Raw genomic sequence first — 24656 nt, forward strand, 5'->3', positions numbered from 1 at the left:
GATTGGCTGATGAGAAGGGGGCGTGCCAGTGAGGTCTCCTCTGCTTCATAAGCCTCCGGGCTGCATTGCTACTTTGTCTGCTGTCGTGAATGCTTGTGTGTTAGCGCGCAGACCTTAGGCTAGTTCCCTGGTGTTGATGCTACGGATTTCACACCACGACTAGGACATTGCTTACTGTTTGATCTCATGTGTATGACTCTTAGCTATTCCCTCTGACTCTGATCCTGCCTTCTGATCCTGTACCTTCGCCTATCTGCCTACCTGATGCTGAACCTCTGCCTGATTACCGTTTACTCTCTTGTCTCACGATTCTGTATCGATACGTACCTTCCTGTTGCTGAACCTCTGCCTGATTACCGTTTACTCTCTTGTCTCACGATTCTGTATCGATACGTACCTTCCTGTTGCTGAACCTCTGCCTGATTACCGTTTACTCTCTTGTCTCACAATTCTGTACCGATACTTACCTCTCTGTTGCCGAGCCTTGCCTGACTGACCATTCTACTCGACAGAGGGCCCTCGTCACTGGTGAGGTGTTACTGCGCCAGCTCCACTGGTTCAGCAGCTCTGTTAGGCTATAGTTTAGCCTTAATTACCTGCAGTATAGTCTGAATCACCCGCTCCTCGGGAGATTCAGCCTCTTCACTTTTGTCTCTCCAGCTTGCTGGAGGTTATACGTTAGTACACACTCAGTGTACTGTTATACCTCACCAGCCCCCCCCTAGTAAGGTCTCATTAACCATTAAAGTTACGGTTGCACCCCAAACACTTACACTTTATTAGGTGTCCAGAGGTTAGCCATACTTGTATTATTGGTGATTCTGCAGATCACTAATAATCAGGTATACATCTGTATTGTTGGTGATACTGCAGATCATCAATAATCAGATACTCTCTGTGTGCTGACACCAACAGTTACAGAACAACAGACCAGTAAAGTATAATGGAGGCACTTTGCCAACGGGTTGACGTGTTAACCACCACTGTTAATGAACTCATCAATACGGTGAACACTTAACAGACTCAGGTTAACCAGCTAACTGAGTCAGTTAACCGTTTATTGGACCCTAATACTCGAGTGTCTCCCTCTTCTGTGATCGAGCCGAGGGTGCCCCCACCTGAAAAATTCTCGGGGCATCGCTCGGATTTTAGTAATTTCAAGCATAGATGCCTGTCATATTTTGAATTACGACCTGTTTCTTCGGGTACTGAAGCCCAACGGGTCACATTCATTCAAACTTTATTGTCTGGTGACTCCCAATCCTGGGTCTACAGTCTCCCCACGGAGCATGAGGCCTTGGTCTTAGTAGAGGAGTTCTTTAAAGCCATGGCCGTAATTTATGACGACCCTGTTTTGGCAGTGACATCTGAAAGGAAGATAAAAACCCTCAGACAGGGTCAGAGTTCCGTGGAGGTTTATGCTGCCGAATTCAGGAAACGGACGGTATCAGCCAGGTGGGGGCATTACGCACTCTTGGACTATTTTTTGTCCGGATTGTCTGACGCTGTGTCTGATCTCATGTTGGGTCATCCAGAACCCAAAACTCTGGATGAGGCCATTTCTTTGGCCATCAAAATTGATAGACGAGTTCATTATCAAAAACAAACTAAGGCTAAGCCCCCAAGAAAGTTTTCCTCCTGTACTTTCTCAGCTCCTACGCCTTCCCATCCACCTGCTGATGAGCCAATGCAAATTGGGCAGGCCAAGCTCTCAGAGGTAGAGAAAAATCGAAGACGAGCTGAAAAGTTGTGCTTGTACTGTGCCGATAAAGGACATATGGTTTCTGCTTGTCCTAAGAAGGCGGAAAACTCTATCGCCTAGGAGTAGCTGGAGGTACTACCCTAGGCGATCTTGATATACCTCTAAGTAATAAACGTGTATTGCTTCCTTGTACTATCACCTGGGAGGAGCTATGTGAGGCCGGCCTCGCCTACCACGCCAACTCCACGCCGCTCTGTATACGATCCCCGCCGGTCCGCTGTTCATAAGCGTGAGCGGGTGGATCTACAGCACCAGCTACCGCCTTCAGCCACAGCCAGTTGTGCTGCCCTGTGAGTACCCTTTCACAACGGAAATGCCGCATATAACTCTATGGGCTTGATTCACAAAAGAGTGCTAACTGTTAGCACGGCCTTTTTCGCGCGAATTTTCGCATTGCGCGCGATCGCGAATTTTCGCGCGAAAAACGATATCGATTTCGCGGTAAAATTCGCATTTGCGCGCGAAATCGTTATCGTTTCACGTGAAAATTCGCGATCGCGCGCAATGTGAAAATTCGCGCGAAAACGGCCGTGCTAACAGTTAGCACTCTTTTGTGAATCAAGCCCTTTAGGCGCTAAGAAAACGGGGACATACAGATCCTCTGAGCATGCCGTTTTCTGTTGTGGACTTTGACTCTGTGCATGCAAGAAATACTGACGCTATGCTATGCTGCTTATCTTGGCTTACTAACCGGGAATGCTATACTATGCATTGAGCCTGCTTATCTTGGAGTTTGGACTGGTTCTGTGATGCACATAGTGGGCTTGATTCACAAAAGAGTGCTAACTGTTAGCACAGCCGTTTTTGCGCGAATTTTCGCATTGCGCGCGATCGCGAATTTTCGCGCAAAACGATAACGTTTTCGCACGCAAACTCGAATTTTACTGCAAAATCTATATCGTTTCCACGCGAAAATTCGCGTTTGCGCGCGAAAACGTTATCGTTTAGCGCGAAAATTCGCGATCGCGCGCAATGCGAAAATTCGCGCGAAAACGGTCGTGCTAACAGTTAGCACTCTTTTCTTTTGTGAATCAAGCCCATTGTGCGTAGCACTGGCTGCAAAATCTGTGAATACAGGCAACGAATGGATGCTACTTATCCTGGAGACAGTGGTCTATTGGAACTTGTTAAATCCATAAGTCTTGCAAGCAGCAATGGTTGTTGATCAGCACGTGCATTGTTATTCAGAGCTCTACTAACTACTACAAGTGCATGCACTTTTCCTTCTTGTGGAATGAATGGCATGAGTATGCATGGATGAAGTGGAGTTTGAAGTGGGGGCGTGCTGTGCAAATCTCTGAGGCTTCTAAGTGTTTTAATGGTTTTATTATGGCGATCGGTACACGCTATGTGATTGGTTTGTTCACAATTAAGTAAAAACTTTTATATTGGCAAGTGAGGCCTGTTCAAACTTTTTTCTGTGTGGTGGTAGATACTATCACCTGGGAGGGTCAGGTTTACACTACTGAAGCTTTTTTAGATTCTGGATCTGCGGTTAATGTTATGTCGGCAAACTTTGCCAATCAATTTGGTTTTTCGCCGCTCCCACTGGGGGGAGTAGATAAAAATTACTGCGGGGGACGATTCTCCACTGCCTATCACCATCTCTCAGACCCCTGAGTTGGTATGCCAGATTGGAGCCCTACATAGAGAGCTAATGCAGTTTCTGGTATTGGAGATGTCCACATCCACGGTCATCTTAGGTATGCCGTGGTTAAAGAAACATTCCCCAGAGATTGACTGGCGTACCAGTCAGTTGATAAGCTGGTCTCCCTTCTGTCATGACCACTGTTTAAAGCAGGTTCCCATTGCGGTGAATGAGGCCCAAGTACTTGGAACCAATGAACAGGATCCAGAACCCTCTGGGGCGCAGGTTGACTTGGATTGGGCCTCAGAGCTGGATCCTTTTCAACAAGACGTTCCGGAGGGTAAACCAGATGGGGTTCTCTTTGTTCCCCTCCACTTGAGACTCAAGGTTTTGAATGCATTCCATGCCCATAAGAATGCGGGTCACCCGGGAGTGGCTCGCACTTTAGAATTATTAAATCGGAGTGTCTGGTGGCTCTCCGTCACTTCTGATTGCAAGGAGTTCGAGGGAAGCTGTGCTGTTTGTGCCTGGAGCAAGGCTTCTAGACGAGCGCCTGCTGGCACCTTACAGCCTCTTCCCGTTCCTGAGGAACCTTGGACCCATGTGTCCATGGACTTTGTGGGCGAACTACCTCTCTCTGAGGGTAAGACGGTCATTTGGGTGGTAGTCGACAGGTTTAGTAAGATGGCACACTTCATCCCCTTGAATGGACTCCCCTCTGCACAGGAACTGGCAGAGCTGTTTATTCTCCACATTTTCAGACTGCATGGGATTCCCCAGGATGTGGTATCAGATAGGGGAGTCCAGTTCACTTCTCGATTCTGGAAAGCTTTCTGTCAGCAATTGGGGATGAAGTTATCATTCTCCTCCGGCTACCACCCACAGACCAACGGCCAAACTGAGGGGGTAAATCAGGCTCTCGAGCAGTTCCTCAGGTGTTATGTGGCCGATGCCCAGACTGATTGGGTCAGGTTCTTGCCGTATGCCGAGTTTGCCCACAACAACTTAAAATCTGCGTCATCTGGGTTCTCTCCGTTCCAGGTTGTTACGGGGAGATCACCCAAGTTTTCACCCCTGCCGGTGGTGGCTTCACCTTTTCCAGCCTTAGAACATTGGTCTGAGACTATGAGAAGCATCTGGAATAAGGTGAAGCAAAATTTGAAAAAGGCCTTTTTTATTCAAAAGAGGCAGGCCGACAAGAGACGTTCAGTGGAATGGAGGTTCGCACCGGGAGATTTGGTGTGGATTTCCACTCGACACTTGTCCCTAAGGCAGCCCTCTGTGAAATTGGGTCCCAAATTCATAGGGCCTTATTCCATTTCAAAGAAAGTGAATAATGTTACCTATGCGGTGTCACTTCCCCCCAGTTTTAGGGGTGGTAGGACATTCCACGTCTCGCTTTTGAAGCCTGCCGTTCATGTGGATGCTACTCCTCCTCCCCCTGTGGTGATTAACGGAGAACCCGAGTATGAAATAGAAAGGATTTTAGATTCTCGGTGGGTATGCAAGTCTTTACAGTATCTGGTCCACTGGCAAGGGTATGGTCCTGAAGAGAGATCTTGGGTACCACTCTCTCGTATGCATGCAGAAGAACTCAGGAAGGAGTTCCATAGATTGCATCCGAGTAGGCCGGGTGGTGCGTGTCCGAAGTCCACGCCTAGAGGGGGGGGTACTGTAAGAAACGAAGCAGCTGCGGCGGACAGCACCGCCGCCGCAGCTGGCTCCATGCAGCCATCCGTCCGGGCGGCGTCTAGGACGCCGAGGACGGAGCGTTCTCATATGCAGGGGGTCGCCGTAGTGCGCGGGGGCGCGCGCACAGACGGGACCTTTATGCGGCGAGGAAGGCTGTCAGCTGACCTACTGGTCGGCTGACGTCAGGGGAGACCCACGGCGCCCAGGATTGGCTGATGAGAAGGGGGCGTGCCAGTGAGGTCTCCTCTGCTTCATAAGCCTCCGGGCTGCATTGCTACTTTGTCTGTTGTCGTGAATGCTTGCGTGTTAGCGCGCAGACCTTAGGCTAGTTCCCTGGTGTTGATGCTACGGATTTCACACCAAGACTAGGAGACTGTTTCTGTTTATTGTTATTTGTTTAGACTAGTTCCCTGGTGTTGATGCTACGGATTTCACACCAAGACTAGGACATTGCTTACTGTTTGATCTCATGTGTATGACTCTTAGCTATTCCCTCTGACTCTGATCCTGCCTTCTGATCCTGTACCTTCACCTATCTGCCTACCTACCGTTTACTCTCTTGTCTCACAATTCTGTATCGATACGTACCTTCCTGTTGCTGAACCTCTGCCTGATTACCGTTTACTCTCTTGTCTCACGATTCTGTACCGATACTTACCTCTCTGTTGCCGAGCCTTTCCTGACTGACCATTCTACTTGACAGTGGGCCCTCGTCACTGGTGAGGTGTTACTGCGCCAGCTCCGCTGGTTCAGCAGCTCTGTTAGGCTATAGTTTAGCCTTAATTACCTGCAGTATAGTCTGAATCACCCACTCCTCGGGAGATTCAGCCTCTTCACTTTTGTCTCTCCAGCTTGCTGGAGGTTATACATTAGTACACACTCAGTGTACTGTTATACCTCACCAGCCCCCCCTGGTAAGGTCTCATTAACCATTAAAGTTACGGTTGCACCCCAAACACTTACACTTTATTAGGTGTCCAGAGGTTAGCCATACTTGTATTATTGGTGATTCTGCAGATCACTAATAATCAGGTATACATCTGTATTGTTGGTGATACTGCAGACCATCAATAATCAGATACTCTCTGTGTGCTGACACCAACCGTTACACCAACACTTTGGATGAGCTTAAGACCGCTATCGAAGCATCCTGGGCCTCCATAACACCTGAGCAGTGCCACAGGCTGATTGCCTCCATGCCACGCCGCATTGAAGCAGTCATTTCTGCAAAAGGATTCCCAACCAAGTATTGAGTGCATAACTGAACATAATTATTTGAAGGTTGACTTTTTTTGTTTTAAAAACACTTTTCTTTTATTGGTCGGATGAAATATGCTAATTTTTTGAGATAGGAATTTGGGGTTTTCATGAGCTGTACGCCAAAATCATCAATAAGAAAACAATAAAAGGCTTGAACTACTTCAGTTGTGTGTAATGAATTTAAAATATATGAAAGTCAAATGTTTATTAGTACATTACAGAAAATAATGAACTTTATCACAATATGCTAATTTTTTGAGAAGGACCTGTATATTGGCAATCTACCTCTAGATTGCAAGCCTACATATTGCCAGTATTGACAATCTAATTGTAGTCTTTTCCCCTCCCAAATGCCTTTTTTTCTTAAAGTGTACCTTGTAAGAAAAAAGTGCCCCGGGGGTACTTACCTCAGGGATGGGGAGACCTTTGTATCCTAAAGAGGTTTCCCCCTTCCTCCTCAGTAGAGGGGATCCAGCACTGGGAGCCGCAAAGTTCTCCTCATCGGTGTGCGCATGCACAGTAGCTGCTCTCTGTTCAGGCTCCAGCAGAAACAGCCAAGCCCGATTGCATCCAATCTACTGTGCAGGCACACTGGTGGTACTTGAAAGTTTTCAGGCAATAAAAGTGGTACAATTAGTGGAAAGGTTGAAAAGCCCTGGTCTAGTGGTTCCCTCTCCTTCCCTTAAACAGTTCCCAGGTGTCTAATGGGCCTCCTTCTCTTCCTCATATAGCTTCCCTAGTGGTTTAGTGGTTCCCTCCTCCCTCCCCCATATAGCTTCCCTGGTATTTCCCCTCCCTTCCCTGTATAGCTTCCCTGGTGTCCAGAGCCCCCTTTGGGCACTCCACCGATGTCTGTACATTCACTACAACTCGCCACTTGCTCTCTGCTTGGCATCTGGATCTCCTCATGGGATGAGCTGTAGAAAATGGACATCCCTGGAGTCAGGAGTACATGAGGTAAGCACAGCTACTGCTGCACCTATACTCTGCTATATATACTGAGGTTGCAGGAGCACAGGATGGGGGCAGGGCCAGGGGAGATACACGAGGGGGAGTGCCATGGACATTAGATTATTCCTCCCAACCCAAGACAGTCCTCCATCAACAGGCATCATAAGAAATGTAGTCCTGTGTCCAAGAGGCAATTGTCATAGGAAGCACGACTGACCCCTCCCATTAATCTTAATGCTAGTATGCAGCATTAAAGCAAATGTTATGTCTTACGTTTTAAAATTAACCAAATCAGAGTAGAGTCAATAACAACTATGGTTTGTCTTTTATGAGTTTCAGAGTTCTTCTTTCAGCATACTATACATGGGCAGTCAGAGCAGTCACCCCTGCGACCCCTGCCATTCAGGGGGGCCCTGAGGCTTTGGGGGCCACTCCTCCTCCCTCTCTCCAAACGCAAGTGCAGCCAATTAGCAAAAAAAACTTCCAGTTTGCTCACAAAAACTGTCCCCGCCACCTCCTCCCACCCTGCAGAATAGCGAGTAGCGGGAGCGACTGTAAAATTTTTCCTGCTTCCAGAAGCTGCTTCACAGCAGAACGCTCTCTGCTACCAACTCCACATTGGGATTGGGGACCAAGGGGGCCCCATGCTATCATTTTTGCAGGGGGAGGGCCTATTAACCACTTCCCGACCGCCTAGCGCACAGAGGCGGCCGGGAAGTGTAGCCCGCAAGGACCAGCTCATGCCCAAAGGCGGCGGTCCTTGTAAGGGCATGGGCGGAGCGATGGCGTCATCCGTGACGCGATCCTCCGCCGGCACCTGACGCCGCTCACCCGCCGCAACATCCCGCCGGCCATACGGAAGCGCCGGCGGGATGTAAAACCGACGATCGCCGCATACAAAGTGTATAATACACTTTGTAATGTTTACAAAGTGTATTATACAGGCTGCCTCCTGCCCTGGTGGTCCCAGTGTCCGAGGGACCACCAGGGCAGGCTGCAGCCACCCTAGTCTGCACCAAGCACACTGATTTTACCCCCCCCCCCTGCCCCCTGATCGCCCACAGCACCCCTCAGACCCCCCCCCCCTGCCCACCCCCAGACCCATGTTTACACCCAATCACCCCCCTAATCACCCATCAATCACTCCCTGTCACTATCTGTCAACGCTATTTTTTTTATCCCCCCCCTGCCCCCTGCCCCCTCCTGATCACCCCCCCACCCCTCAGATTCTCCCCAGACCCCCCCCCCCTGTGTACTGTATGCATCTATCCCCCTGATCACCTGTCAATCACCCGTCAATCACCCCCTGTCACTGCCACCCATCAATCAGCCCCTAACCTGCCCCTTGCGGGCAATCTGATCACCCACCCACACCAATAGATCGCCCGCAGATCCGACATCAGATCACCACCCAAGCGCAGTGTTTACATCTATTCTCTCCTCTAAACACCCACTAATTACCCATCAATCACCCCCTATCACCACCTGTCACTGTTACCCATCAGATCAGACCCTAATCTGCCCCTTGCGGGCACCCAATCACCCGCCTACACGCTCAGATTGCCCTCAGACCCCCCCTTATTAATTCGCCAGGGCATTATTTACCTCTGTCCTTTCCTGTAATAACCCACTGATCACCTGTCAATCACCTGTCAATCACCCATCAATCACCCCCTGTCACTGCCACCCATCAATCACCCCCTGTCACTGCCACCCATCAATCAGCCCCTAACCTGCCCCTTGCGGGCAATCTGATCACCCACCCATCCGACGTCCGATCACCTCCCAAGTGCAGTGTTTACATCTGTTCTCTACCCTAAACACCCACTAATTACCCATCAATCACCCCCTGTCACTGCTACCTATCAGATTAGACCCCTATCTGCCCCTAGGGCACTCAATCACCCGCCCACACCCTTAGAACGCCCTCAGACCCCAGCCCTGATCACCTCGCCAGTGCATTGCTTGCATCTATTCCCCCCTCTAATCACACCTTGAGACACCCATCAACCACCTCCTGTCACCCCCTAGCACACCTACCCATCAGATCAGGCCCTAATTTGCCCCGTGTGGGCTCCTGATCACTAGGCCAAACCCTCAGATCCCCCCTCAGACCCCCTTCCGATCACCTCCCCAGTGCATTGATTGCATCTATTTTCCCCTCTAACCACCCCCTGAGACACCCTCAATCACCTCCTGTCACCCCCCTAGCACTCCTATCCATCAGATCAGGCCCAATACAACCTGTCATCTAAAAGGCCACCCTTTTAGCAGACCACCCCAATTTGCAGATGCTTATACCCCTGAACAGTCATTTTGAGACATTTGGTTTCCAGACTACTCACGGTTTTAGGCCCGTAAAATGCCAGGGCGGTATAGGAACCCCACAAGTGACCCCATTTTAGAAAAAAGACACCCCAAGGTATTCTGTTAGGTGTATGACGAGTTCATAGAATTTATTTTTTGTCAAAAGTTAGCGGAAATTGATTTTTATTGTTTTTCTTTTTCACAAAGTGTCATTTTTCACTAACTTGTGACAAAAAATAAAATCTTCTATGAACTCGCCATACACCTAACGGAATACCTTGGGGTGTCTTCTTTCTAAAATGGGGTCACTTGTGGGGTTCCTATACTGCCCTGGCATTTTAGGGGCCCTAAACCGTGAGGAGTAGTCTAGAAAACAAATGCCTCAAAATGACCTGTGAATAGGACGTTGGGCCCCTTAGCGCACCTAGGATTCAAAAAAGTGTCACACATGTGGTACCGCCGTACTCAGGAAAAGTAGTATAATGTGTTTTGGGGTGTATTTTTACACATACCCATGCTGGGTGAGAGAAATCTCTCTGTAAATGGACAATTATGTGTAAAAAAAATCAAACAATTGTCATTTACAGAGATATTTCTCCCACTCAGCATGGGTATGTGTAAAAATACACCCCAAAACACATTATACTACTTCTCCTGAGTACGGCGGTACCACATGTGTGGCACTTTTTTACACCCTAAGTACGCTAAGGGGCCCAAAGTCCAATGAGTACCTTTAGGATTTCACAGGTCGTTTTGCGACATTTGGTTTCAAGACTACTCCTCACGGTTTAGGGTCCCTAAAATGCCAGGGCAGTATAGGAACCCCACAAATGACCCCATTCTAGAAAGAAGACACCCAAAGGTATTCCGTTAGGAGTATGGTGAGTTCATAGAAGATTTTATTTTTTGTCACAAGTTAGCGGAAAATTACACTTTGTGAAAAAAAACGATTAAAATCAATTTCCGCTAACTTGTGACAAAAAAATAAAAACTTCTATGAACTCACCATACTCCTAACGGAATACCTCGGGGTATCTTCTTTCTAAAATTAGGTCATTAGTGGGGTTCCTATACTGCCCTGGCATTTTAGGGGCCCTAAACCGTGAGGAGTAGTCTTGAAACAAAAATGACCTGTGAAATCCTAAAGGTACTCATTGGACTTTGGGCCCCTTAGCGCAGTTAGGGTGCAAAAAAGTGCCACACATGTGGTATCGCCGTACTCAGGAGAAGTAGTATAATGTGTTTTGGGGTGTATTTTTACACATACCCATGCTGAGTGGGAGAAATCTCTCTGTAAATGGACAACTGTGTGTAAAAAAAATGAAAAAATTGTCATTTACAGAGAGATTTCTCCCACCCAGCATGGGTATGTGTAAAAATACACCCCAAAACACATTATACTACTTCTACTGAGTACGGCAATACCACATGTGTGGCACTTTTTTGCAGCCTAACTGCGCTAAGGGGCCCAAAGTCCAATGAGCACCTTTAGGCTTTACAGGTGTGCTTACAAATTAGCACCCCCCAAAATGCGAGGACAGTAAACACACCCCACAAATGAACCCATTTTGGAAAGTAGACACTTCAAGGTATTCAGAGAGGGGCATGGTGAGTCCGTGGCAGATTTCATTTTTTTTTGTCGCAAGTTAGAAGAAATGGAAACTTTTTTTTTCTTTTTTTTTTGTCACAAAGTGTCATTTTCCGCTTACTTGTGACAAAAAATAATATCTTCTATGAACTCACTATGCCTCTCAGTGAATACTTTGGGATGTCTTCTTTCCAAAATGGGGTCATTTGGGGGGTATTTATACTATCCTGGAATTCTAGCCCCTCATGAAACATGTCAGGTGGTCAGAAAAGGCAGAGATGCTGGAAAATGGGAAAATTCACTTTTTGCACCATAGTTTGTAAACGCTATAACTTTTACCCAAACCAATAAATATACACTGAATGAGTTTTTTGTTAATCAAAAACATGTTTGTCCACATTTTTCGCGCTGCATGTATATAGAAATTTTACTTTATTTGAAAAATGTCAGCACAGAAAGTTAAAAAAATCATTTTTTTGCCAAAATTCATGTCTTTTTTGATGAATATAATAAAAAGTAAAAATCGCATCAGCAATCAAATAGCACCAAAAGAAAGCTTTATTAGTGACAAGAAAAGGAGCCAAAATTCATTTAGGTGGTAGGTTGTATGAGCGAGCAATAAACCGTGAAAACTGCAGTGGTCTGAATGGAAAAAAAGTGGCCGGTCCTTAAGGGGGGTAAAGCCCACGGTCCTCAAGTGGTTAAGTCTAGTTACACCACTGATACTATATGTCATTCCTTTTACTTGTCATCAGACCTGGGATGCTCACCTTAACTGTATCTATTGGATGTCCAACAACCAGACCAAGAGCTCCTGAAAAGAGAAATGGGTTTACTGTAATTTATAAAGATGTCACACACACACACACACACACACACACACACACACACACACACACACACACACACACACACACACACACACACACACACACACACACACACACACACACACACACACACACACACACGCAGACACACACACACACACACACACACACACACACACACACGCAGACACACACACACACACACAGGGCCAGATTTGTACTTTCCAGTGCCCTAGGCCTGCTGTCACCAAGCGCCCCATACCCCCCCCCCCCCCCCCCCAAAAAAAAATTGTCCAACACTCTGACTAGCGATCATTGGTTTGAATGGGCTCATCTCAGTTGTGCTGCTCTGCCCCCCATTCAACAAATAATTCCTGTAATTTGCACTCCTGCCCGAATGTGCACAGCAGCCGATAGTGTTCTGGGCATGCATACTTGAGAAATGACGCTGATGTATGACCGGTACTTGTCAAGAATGCATAACACTGTACCTGCCATGGGCAGAAGCGAGAAATTACAGGGAGTGCGAGTGGACAGAGCATGCGCTGCTTCTTTGTCCTCTGTGCGACTGGCTGCAGTCGGAGCCACCAACAGGTGGCAACTGGCAGGGAAGTGCAATGCAGAGAAGCCCATCCAAAACAGAGAACAGGTAAGTAGCAAACATCCTATCAAGACCCACTTTGGATGTTCTGTTGTAATTATAGTGGACCTGAACTCAGAACTTCCTCTCTGCTCTAAAAGATACGCAACAACACAACCTTTCAATAAAAACATTTTTGTTACAGCTGATACAAATCCTGCAATAAATCTGCAGTGTGTCTACTTCCTGCTTTTATGGAAGCAGACATATTTTTAACATCCTGTGCTTTCAAATGAGCTTAACTGTTGTGGCAGTCAGGTGACACTCACAGTGTAGAGATCAAATTACAACTTGTGACACAGAGGAGGGGGAATTAGACAGCCTCTCGAAATACATACATGGTACATATCTCTGTTTTGCTTCTGTCCTGTGCAAGAGTTCAGCTCCACTTTAAAGCATCTGAATGACATTTATTTATATTTGCTGAAAAATCTATGCATCTCTTTTGAATGCTGAATGTACATATGGTGGGGAGCTCTAACATATTGACAGTATACAGGAACAAAGTCTGAAGAAGGCTTATTAAAATTGCCTTTAAAACGTTTTTTAGGGTAAATGAGGCATGTAGCATCATGTTTTTTTAATGATGTGGGGACTTAAAATCCCTTTCTCTCTCAGATGGGAAATCCGAGTTTGCTCGCATAGTGCTATTCAGATTTTAAAAAATATCCGAATTGCTATTCAAAGTTCAGATAGTGGAAAAAGTTCAGATTATCTGGGTAGTTCGGATACCCAAATATTGGATGAGCACCACTGCTCAGGTGTCATTTAAAATGACATTTTAGCAATGAAAGGGAAGAAAACAGCATTTTTTATCCTGCAGTCTCATAGATGGCAGGAGCTGGAGGACAGAAAATTAGTCAGGAAAGAGTTAACTAAGGAAGAGAAGCAGAGCCGGGACAAGGTCCTCCAGCACCCAAGGCTGAGACACCAAAGTGCGCCCCTCCATCCCTCCCACCCCAGCCGTCACACACTGATTTCTATTAGACTAAGAGGGCCACAGGGCTCCCAACCTCCCCAACACCTTAATATCTAGTTATCTGGTTAGCAGTCACTGCTATGTATCCCCTTTTCTTATTTCTCTCTGCTTCAAACACAATTAGGAATGACAGCTGAATGAATTGTGCGCCCACTCCTACACTGCGACCTGAGGCTGGAGCCTCTCCAGCCTATGCCTCGGCCCGGCCCTGAAGAGAAGCGACCACTGCTACTGGGAAAAAAAGAGAAAAATCATAAATTAGCATTAGATAAATTAACAACTGCTGGGGTCAGTGTCAAAGCTGTAAAAGAGGTGAAGAAACACTGATGTTTGGGAATGCCTGCACTAAAACTCAGCGGAACTTAGTTCTATCTGCTTTGTAATGTAAATCTCTGGTATTTCTCACATCGATCTGTAAGTCTATCATACAAAGGAATGGATTATCAGGTGACCGTTATGATTGGTCCTGATTGTTTTAACACATCAGGAAGTGAGAGAGAGATGCAGGGATTGGGGAACTCTGGAATTCAGCTATTAGTGCAGAGCAGGGCGCTGGATGGCTGCGCTGCGGGACCAGAAGAGATGATTTACTTTGACATATGACCTCTTCTCTCTCCAAGTCATGCCGCCCTTCTTATCTTATCTAATTTTATCGCCCTAGGCCGTGGCCTTTCTGGCCTCTCCAGAAATCCGGCCCTGCACACACACTCACACACACACACACACACACACACACACACACACACACACATACACACACACACAGACACACACACACAGACACACAGACACACACACACACACACACACACACAGACACATACACACACACGCACGCACGCACACACACACACTATAGCTATATACTTTAGAAAAGCTAGGTTCATTCTGAAGCTGATTAACTGTAAACAGAATGCATTTAGTACCCTAAAGCATAAAGTACTTAGTCGTTGAAAAAAATATAAGGAATGTATGAGGGTTATCAAGAAAGTACCAGTAACAGTCATTTGCTTTTATCAGCCACTTAATGTATTCTTTCTGTGTAATTTAACTTGCATCTGTCAGGTTTTGTCACATGACTACAGAATGCCAGTAACTGTTTGTTCAGCAGCATTAACATAAAGCCCCTCCTATTCCTCCAACTCATAGGTGAGGAGTGTGATGCTACTACAACAAAGGGATTAAAAACCCCTGATAAATTCTTTGAAAAGGAGATGATTATGTGGAAAAATCAGAAAATCCAGTGGGCCTGATACACAAAAGGCCAGTAATTATGCTGTGCCCATTACACTATTAGCGCCATTTAATGTGCGCACTATGCCAGTGATGCATGTGGCGTTTATAAAGTAAGGGGCTGCGGCATTAGGATGGTTAAAATTGCCTTGTGCTGCCTGTGCACTGCAAGATTACCGGCCTTCCATTCCTTTCAGGCCTAATGTATCTAATAAACTTCTAAAAGATGAAGCAGGAAACTTGGTTGTGGAAGATGAATATAAAGCTGAGATATGAAATGAATGTTTTGCTTCTGCTTTTACAAGGGACATAGTCCCAGTTTTGCAATTGCAAAAGTAATTTGGTTAATGCAGGGAGATATGCATACCTCAATAAAATCAAAATATCACCCACATGGCAGCCATCCTCAGGAATAAAAGACTCAGTTATTAATAGGCCACGTTGTCTTCCGTGACCCTCTATCTTCCGTCTTCTATTTTCCGTGACCCTCTCTCAAGTAGGTCAGTTCCAATATATTTACCATGCAACTGATGTTGGACCACAACTTAACCTATTGCGGACCGACGCAGTTTAAATCTACGGCGGGCGGGTGGCGCTGCGGTTCTGACCTGACGTAAGCTCTACGTCCCATTCACCGCACATCCCCGCCGCTCTCGCCGCTCTGTCCCCACTGCAATGTGCTGCCCTGCCGCCTCTATGACGGCAGAGCACTGTGAGCCGGGCAGGAGCCGTTTTCATTGGCTCCTGGCCCTGTCATTACTGTAAGCCAATCCCATTGGCTTACATTGAGTGACAGGGTCAGGAGCCAATGAAAGCGGCTCCTGACCAGCGCACAGCGCTCTTCCATCATAAAGATGGCAGAGAGAGCAGCCTGCAGCGGGGACAGAGCGGCGTGACCGGCGGGAGCAATGGATTATTGCAGCGATTCGTCGGGATGCGGCGTTTTAGCGTACCAGCAGCCTCTGGTCCTTAAAGAGACACTGAAGCGAAAAAAAATGATGATATTATGATTTGTATGTGTAGTTGTGAGGAAACGCGGAAAAGCCGCCGCGTGTGCCAAGAGCTAGGCGGCTGACTCCGCGTCCTACGCGGCGCTTTGCACGCGTCTGGTTGTGTGGTGGAACGCGGAAAAGCCGCCGCATGTCCTGACAGCAAAGCGGCTGTTTGCATGCAGCAGCATGTGCTTGGTGTGGCTGGATCTGTTAGTGCACCTAGGCAGATGGAGAGTTGGGCCGAACCTCCGATTTTAGGTTCGCGAACCCTGTTCGCGAACTTCCGCAAAAGGTTCGGTTCACGAAAAAGTTCGCGAACCGCAATAGACTTCAATGGGGAGGCGAACTTTCAAAGTTTTAAAAAATTCTATCAGCTGGAAAAATGATAGAAAACATGTTTCAAAAGCTCTAATACCTGGAGCTACACCTAATTGAGTGAAATACACATTACTGCTGGAGGACCTACCCACCCTTCCCTACTCCAAGCAAGGTCCTTTATACCATTTGCCTACCTACACTAATTAGTTATGGGACAGCTGCTACACACTCTGCTAGGGAGATTTTAATCTCCCTTCTACCCTTCTACCCTTCTACCCTTCTACCCATTCCCTCCTCCCTCCCTCCTACCGGAGGGAGGAGGGTCTCTTCTGCCAGGGAATTATACTATTTTAAAAACCAGTATACATCATACCATAGCTGGGAATACATACATGAGTATACATCATACCATAGCTGGGGATACATACATGAGTATACATCATACCATAGCTGGGAATCGAACCCAGATCTCACTGTGTGGTGGGCACGTCACCCTAAGCACTGTACCACTACAGAAGTAAGTGAAGCTAGCCTAAAATTTAACATTTATGCTCAATGCAATAGAACCATTAGGTTGCTTAAAGGAGAACTGTAGTGAGAGGTATATGGAGGCTGCCATATTGATTTCCTTTTAAGCTATACCAGTTGCCTGGCAGCCCTGCTGATCTATTTGGCTGCAGTAGTGTGAATCACACCAGAAACAAGCATGCAGCTAATCTTGTCAGATCTTACAAAAATGTCAAACACCAGACCATACCATAGCTGGGAATCGAACCCAGATCTCACTGTGTGGTGGGCACGTCACCCTAAGCACTGTACCACTACAGAAGTAAGTGAAGCTAGCCTAAAATTTAACATTTATGCTCAATGCAATAGAACCATTAGGTTGCTTAAAGGAGAACTGTAGTGAAAGGTATATGGAGGCTACCATATTGATTTCCTTTTAAGCAATACCAGTTACCTGGCTATCCTGCAGATCCTCTGCCTCCAATACTTTTAGCCCTAGACCCTGAACAAGCATGCAGCAGATCTGGTGTTTGACATTTTTGTAAGATCTGACAAGATTAGCTGCATGCTTGTTTCTGGTGTGATTCACACTACAGTGGCTGGATAGTGTACTGGTTAAGGGCTCTGCCTTTGACATGGGAGACCAGGGTTTGAATCCTGGCTAGGTCAAGTACCTATTCAGTAAGGAGTTCAAGGCAAGACTCCCTAACACTGCAGGGTGGCCTCTTGAGTGCGTCCCTGTGGCTGCAGCTCTTGAGCGCTTTGAGTCCGACAGGAGAAAAGCGCTATACAAATGTTTGGATTATTATTATTATTACTGCAGCCAAATAGATCAGCAGGGCTGCCAGGCAACTGGTATAGCTTAAAAGGAAATCAATATGGCAGCCTCCATATACCTCTCACTACAGTTCTCCTTTAAGCAACCTAATGGTTCTATTGCGTTGAGCATAAATGGTACATTTTAGGCTAGCTTCACTTACTACTGTAGTGGTACAGTGCTTAGGGTGACGTGCCCACCACACAGTGAGATCTGGGTTCGATTCCCGGCTATGGTATGATGTATACTGGTTTTTAAAATAGTATAATTCCCTGGCAGAAGAGACCCTCCTCCCTCCGGTAGGAGGGAGGAGGGAGGCCAATTAAAATCTCCCTAGCAGAGTGTGTAGCAGCTGTACGCCACTGGCTTGCAATCAAAGTGCTGTGTATTGCGAATAAGTCACACTACATGTTACGGAGGAACCCCTCCTTCATCAGCTGATGAAGGAGGGGTTCCTCCGTAACATGTAGTGTGACTTATTCGCGATACACAGCACTTTGATTGCAAGCCAGTGGTGTGCCGTCTCATTCTTTATGTTTGATGTGATGTAAGCTGTTGAGCAACCCAGCTGAGACAAGGCACCGGCGGAGTGTTTCAGGTAGCTTGTGACCTGATTAGCTGCTGACCAAGCACCTTGGTGAAGTTCTATATGTGTAGCAGCTGTACCATAACTAATTAGTGTAGGCAGTCAAATGGTTTGAAGGGAGGGTGGGCGGGTTCTCAAGCAGTGTGTTTGACAATAACATGTCTGCTGACAGTGAAATGGAGGCTAAAAATTTTGCTCAATACAGCATTATGGGGCGAATCGAACTTCCGCAAAAGTTCGCCTGATGCAGGCGAACGCGAACCCCCAAAGTTCGCCTGGAACCGTTCGCCGGCGAACCGTTCGGCCCATCTCTAATGGAGAGCTATGCTCGCGCGGGCCTGAATTCAGGACCTTTATACCTGCAGAGGAAGTGTCAGCTGATCAGGAAGGTCAGCTGACTCCTGCAGGACTCATGATTGGCTGAATGGTTCGGGCGGGGCAGCAGAGTCCAGCAACTATATATTCTGCTGCTTATTCAGTTGCTGGTTGTCTGGCGTTGCGATCACATACGTGGGAGCACCCAGATCCGTAGTCAGATCCGCAAGTGGGCCGGGACCAGCTGGAGCTGTAATCCTACACTTAGCTAGTTTCTGTTGATAGTACTAGTTTGATTGTGATTATCTGTTATGACGTTTTGCCTGCCTGACTATCCTCCTGAACTCTGATCTTGTACCTCGATATTTCTGATACTCTGTTGCCGAACCCCGGCTCGTCCTTAGACTCTGCTTCTGCCTACTGATCTTGTACCTCGATATTTCTGATACCCTGTTGCCGAACCCTGCCTGTACCCGACTCCGCCTTTGCCTCTTGATATTGTACTTTATCTGTCCGTGTGTGTACGACCTAGCTTGTCCGACCTCGAGAACCGACCTCACTGTTGGAGGCGGTTCCCTGTTCTATCAGTGACACTTCCTCCAGAGTGTTACTTTTAGACAATCCTTCCTACTCGCAGCCTGACTCCTCCCGTCTTGGAGAGTCCAGGTCTTCGGAAGGAATCCGTGCAGTATACCTTACTGCGCTGAGGCTTAGTCCTCAAAGTGTTACTGTTACACCAAACACTACATTCTACTCAGGTGAACAGAGGTTAGCTGGTATATCGGATTATCGGTGATACTGCAGGTCACTTATAATCTGGTATACATCTGTATTCCCAGTGATACTGCAGATCACCGGTAATCAGATCCTCTCTGTGCTTCACCGATCGTTACAGAACGCCAGACCAAAAAACAGATGGACGCACGCGCTGACCCTCTGACTGTGCTTGCCACTTCGGTGCAGGGCCGGGCTGAGACATAGGCTGGAGAGGCTCCAGCCTCAGGGTGCAGTGTAGGAGGGGGCGCACAATTCATTCAGCTGTCATTCCTAATTGTGTTTGAAACAGAAAGAAATAAGAAAAGGAGTACATAGCAGTGACTGCAAGCCAGATAACTAGATATTAAGGTGTTGGGGAGGTTGTGGGCCCTGTGGCCCTCTTAGTCTAATAGCAATCAGTGTGTGACAGCTGGGGTCGGAGGGATGGAGGGGCGCACTTTGGTGTCTCAGCCTTGGGTACTGGAGGACCTTGTCCCAGCTCTGCTTCGGTGGATAGCCTCCATCAAGCACTGGGCCAGCACAAAGCCTTAATTGATGCCCTATCAGGCTCTGTGCGAACCCTTCAGACGTCAGTTGATTCGGTGCGATCCCCTCCTAGTGATGACATACGAATGCCCGTACCTGATAAATTTTCCGGCCACAAGTCTGACTTTGGGAATTTTAAGAGTAGAGTGTTATCATATTTCGAGTTGAGACCCCGATCCTCAGGAACTGAGACCCAACGGGTCACATTTATTAAGATCTTGCTAACTGGTGACTCTCAGACCTGGGCATACAATTTGCCTGCCGGTGACTTAGCCCTTACCTCGGTAGAGGAGTTCTTTAAAGCCATGGCAGTAATTTACGACGACCCTGACCTTGCTGCGACCTCTGAGCGGAAGCTTAAGCTTTTACGGCAAGGCAGGGGTCCAGTCGAAGATTACACGGCCGAATTTCGTAGGTGGTCAGTTACGGCCAGGTTTGGCACTTATGCCCTGTTAGATTATTTCCTCTCTGGGTTGTCGGATGAAGTCTCTGACCTAATGTTAAGCCAACCCGAGCCCAAGACAGTCGACGAGGCCATCTCATCGGCCATTCGAATCGACCGTAGGCTACGCCATCAGAGACAGACTAGGAGCAGTCATCATGTCAGGTTGACTTCTTACGCAGTGCCTCCCGCTGCACCCCTAGTAACCCCGTCTCCTTCTGTCTCATCGTCTCCGATCTTGCCTCCACCTGAGCCGATGCAGATCGGTCGGTCTAAGCTGACCCAAGTGGAGAGAAGACGGAGAATGTCGGAACAACTATGTTTATACTGTGGTGAAGGGGGGCATAGGGTACGAGACTGTCCCATCAAGCCAAACAGAAATAAGCCGGGAAACGCTACCGCCTAGGAGTTGTAAGGGGTGACACCCTAGGCGCCCAGCTCACACCCCTAAAAGAAAGACGGTTGCTCCTCCCCTGTACGATTACATGGGGGGACAAATCTGAAACCACGGAGGCCTTTATTGATTCAGGCTCCGCGGTGTAACGATCGGTGGGCGCAGAGAGTATCTGATTACCGGTGATCTGCAGTATCACCGGAAATACAGATATATACCAGATTATAAGTGATCTGCAGTCTCACCGATAATCCGATATACAAACTAACCTCTGTTCACCTGAGTAGAGTGTAGTGTTTGGTGTAACAGTAACACTTAGAGGACAAGGCCTCAATGCAGCAAGGAGTACTGCACAGATTCCTTCCGCAGACCTGAGCTCTCCAAGACGGGAGGAGTCAGACTGACAGTAGGAAGGTATATCTGAAAGTGACCCTCAGGAGGAAGGATCGCTAACAGAGCGAGGAACCGCCTCTAACGGTAAGGTCGGTTCTCGAGGTCGGACAAGCCAGGTCGTACACACACGGACAGATAAAGTACAAGATCAGGAGGCAAAGGCGGAGTCAAAGTACAGGCAGGGTTCAGCAACGAGGTATCAGATATATCGGGGTACAAAATCAGGAGGCAGAAACAGAGTCAAGGAACGAGCCGGGGTTCGGCAACAGAGTATCAGAAATATCGAGGTACAAGATCAGAGTTCAGGAGGATAGTCAAAGCAGGCAAAAGTCATAACATATAATCACAATCAAACTAGTACTTTAGCTATCAACAGAATCTAGCTAAGTGTAGGATTACAGCTCCAGCTGGTCCCGGCACACTTAAGGATCTGACTACAGGTCTGAGTGCTCCCACATATGTGATCGCACGCCAGACAAAGAGCAAGTGAACAACCAGCAGTATATATACTCTAGGACCTTTCCAGGACCTCCCTAATTGCTGGTCCAATGAGAGCAGTGGAATTTGTCAGCTGACCCAGCTGGTCAGCCGACACCCTTCTAACTGCTATTTAAACTCTGCCTCTGTGCTCGCGCGCGTGTAAGTCTGAATCCTGGTGGACTATCAGTCCCAGCCACACCAGTACTGTCATGCAATGTATCTAGTGCGGGGGCCGCCTCTGATGCGGATTCCGCCGTTACCAATGCGGATTCCGCCGCACTGCCCATGCGGCATGCGGCGTTTTTTCTGCGTTGTGACGCCATGCTGGACGCGGAAACAGCCGCCTCACCTCGAGAGACGGCGGCTTTTCCGCGTTTCCTCACAGTACCCCCCTCCCGAGGAGTGGACTCCGGACAACTCCTACCAGGTGTCTCGGGATGTAAGGCGTGAAATTCCCTCCTTAATTCGTCCGCATGCATGCGACTCCCCGGTACCCATTGTCTCTCCTCAATGCCGTACCCTTTCCAATGTACGAGATATTGTACCGAGTTTTGTACAACGCGTGAATCTAAAATCTTTTCTACCTCGTACTCAGGTTGGTCATCCACCAACACAGGAGGAGGAGGAGTGGGACCCACATGGACTGCTGGCTTAAGCAGGGATACGTGGAAGGACCTTACCCCACGCATGCTAGCGGGAAGATCAACAGCGTAAGTGACGTTGTTGATCCTTCTGGCTATCAGGAAAAGGCCCGACAAACCTGGGACCCAACTTGTCTGAGGGCTGTTTCAGGGCCAAGTGACGTGTGGATACCCAAACCAAGTCTCCTGGTTGGAATCTCCACTCCAAAGACCGTTTCTTGTCAGCTTGACCCTTCTGACTCAGAAACGCCTTTTCCAAACTGTCTCTCACCGTCCGCCAAATGTCTTTAAAAGACCTTTGCCAAGCCTCCAGAGCTGGAAACGGAGTGGAGGCCACTGGTAACGGTGAAAATTTGGGCAATCTTCCAGACACAACCTGGAACGGAGAAAATCCAGTGGAAGAACTTTTCAAATTGTTTTGTGCAAATTCTGCAAAGGGCAGAAATTTGACCCAGTCATTCTGCGCCTCTGCAACGTAGCATCTCAAAAACTGCTCTAACGACTGGTTGACCCTCTCCGTCTGACCGTTGGTCTGTGGGTGGTAGCCCGATGAAAACGACAGCTTCATGCCCATTTGATGACAGAATGCCCTCCAGAATTTAGATACGAATTGGACTCCCCGATCGGACACTATGTTTTCCGGAATGCCGTGTAACCGGAACACGTGTTTGATAAACAAGTCGGCCAATTCCTGGGCCGAGGGGAGTCCTTTCAAGGGCACAAAATGGGCCATCTTGCTGAAGCGGTCGACTACCACCCAAATGACCGACATGCCCTCTGATCTGGGAAGCTCACCCACAAAATCCATGGACAAGTGGGTCCATGGTTCATTCGGGGTGGGTAAAGGCTGCAAACTCCCTACAGGTGCCAGCCGGGAGGGTTTGCTTTTAGCACATACCGCACAATCCTTAACAAATTCTTTGCAGTCGGCTGCCAGAGACGGCCACCAAGCGCACCTGGCCACAAGATCCTGCGTTCTAGATGCCCCAGGATGTCCCGCATTCTTGTGTGAATGGAATATCTGTAGCACCCGGAGACGGAATGGCAGAGGCACAAATAAAACCCCCTCAGGCTTCCCCTCAGGGACATCCTGCTGAAAAGGACTCAAGGTCTCTGTCCAGTCTTCCCAAGTCTCTGTTACGGCCAGCACCAAATTTTGTGGGACAATGGTCTCTGGGGCAGAAGGCTGTGCTGTCTCCAACTCAAAGCATCTGGACAGGGCATCTGCCTTAATGTTCTTGCTACCCGGGGTATACGTAATTATGAACCTGAACCTCGAAAAAAACAAAGACCATCGAGCCTGACGGGGACTTAATCTCTTAGCCCCCTCGATGTATTCTAGATTCTTGTGATCCGTGTATACAGTAATTGTATGTTCTGCTCCTTCCAGCCAGTGACGCCACTCCTCAAAGGCAAGTTTAATGGCTAAGAGCTCTCTGTTGCCTATATCGTAGTTTCTCTCTGCCGGAGAGAACCTACGAGAGAAATACGCACAAGGGTGTAGCCTTCCCTGCAAGCCTGACCGCTGAGACAGCACAGCCCCTACCCCAACCTCCGAGGCGTCTACCTCAACAATAAAAGGATAAGAGGTGTCTACATGTCTCAGGATGGGTGCGGAACAAAACAAATCTTTTAAAGTGGAGAAAGCACTTAATGCATCAGGAGACCAGTGGGTGGTATCTGCCCCTTTTTTCGTAAGACAGGTGAGGGGTGCGATAACCGTGGAATACCCCTTTATGAACCTTCTATAATAATTCGCAAAGCCTAAAAAACGCTGTAAAGACTTCAACCCAACCGGCTGAGGCCATTCCAAAACAGCGGAGACTTTGGCGGGGTCCATAGACAGGCCCGTGGTGGAAATTATGTACCCCAGAAAGGCGACAGATGTGACTTCAAAAATACACTTCTCAATCTTAGCATAAAGTGAGTTTTGTCTTAATTTGTTGAGTACAAATTTCACATGTATTCTGTGCTCAGAGAGGTTGTTGGAGAAAACAAGTATATCGTCTAGATAGACCAGCACAAATCTCCCCAACACCTCTCTGAAGACCTCGTTGATGAGTTCCTGGAAAACGGCCGGGGCATTACATAACCCAAAGGGCATCACCAGATACTCGTAATGCCCGTCTGGCGTGTTAAAGGCCGTTTTCCACTCATCGCCCTTTCTAATGCGCACCAGGTTGTACGCGCCCCGTAAATCCAGCTTTGAGAAGATCTTAGCATCGGTGACCTGCGTAAATAAATCGTCTATCAGGGGTAACGGATAGCGATTCTTTACCGTGATCTTATTTAGTCCCCGGTAATCAATACAGGGCCGCAGGCCCCCGTCTGTCTTTTTAACGAAAAAGAAACCTGCTCCAGCAGGCGATCGGGACGGCCGGATGAAGCCTTTGGCTAAATTGTCACGGATATATTCCTTCATAGCCAATTTCTCTGGCCCAGATAAATTGTACAAATGACCCCGAGGGGGCATACAACCTGAACGTATATCAATGGGGCAATCGAAAGAGCGATGTGGGGGTAACTTGTCTGCAGCCTTGGGACAGAATACATCAGAATATTCCACATATTGCTCAGGTACCCCCTGAACATGAACCCTGGTTTGGCCCAATGTCACCTTCCCTAAACATCGCTGAAAG

The 24656-nt window shown here is 47.8% G+C and overlaps 1 protein-coding gene across 4 annotated transcripts in view; it reads right to left on the minus strand.

The window, feature by feature from the left end:
* Positions 1-24656, minus strand: part of SLC25A45 (solute carrier family 25 member 45) — a 70868-nt gene that overhangs the window by 30680 nt on the left and 15532 nt on the right. For 2 of the 4 annotated variants that reach the window (XM_068261669.1, XM_068261670.1), the window contains exon 3: positions 11919-11962. The exons of the other annotated variants lie outside the window; for them this stretch is intronic. In XM_068261669.1, the coding sequence (XP_068117770.1) occupies positions 11919-11962 (44 nt within the window). The remainder of the gene's footprint in view (positions 1-11918; positions 11963-24656) is intronic. 4 annotated transcript variants of the gene reach the window in all.

This window comes from Hyperolius riggenbachi, chromosome 11 (assembly GCF_040937935.1).
Source record: "Hyperolius riggenbachi isolate aHypRig1 chromosome 11, aHypRig1.pri, whole genome shotgun sequence".
In the NCBI taxonomy this organism is placed as follows: domain Eukaryota; kingdom Metazoa; phylum Chordata; class Amphibia; order Anura; family Hyperoliidae; genus Hyperolius; species Hyperolius riggenbachi.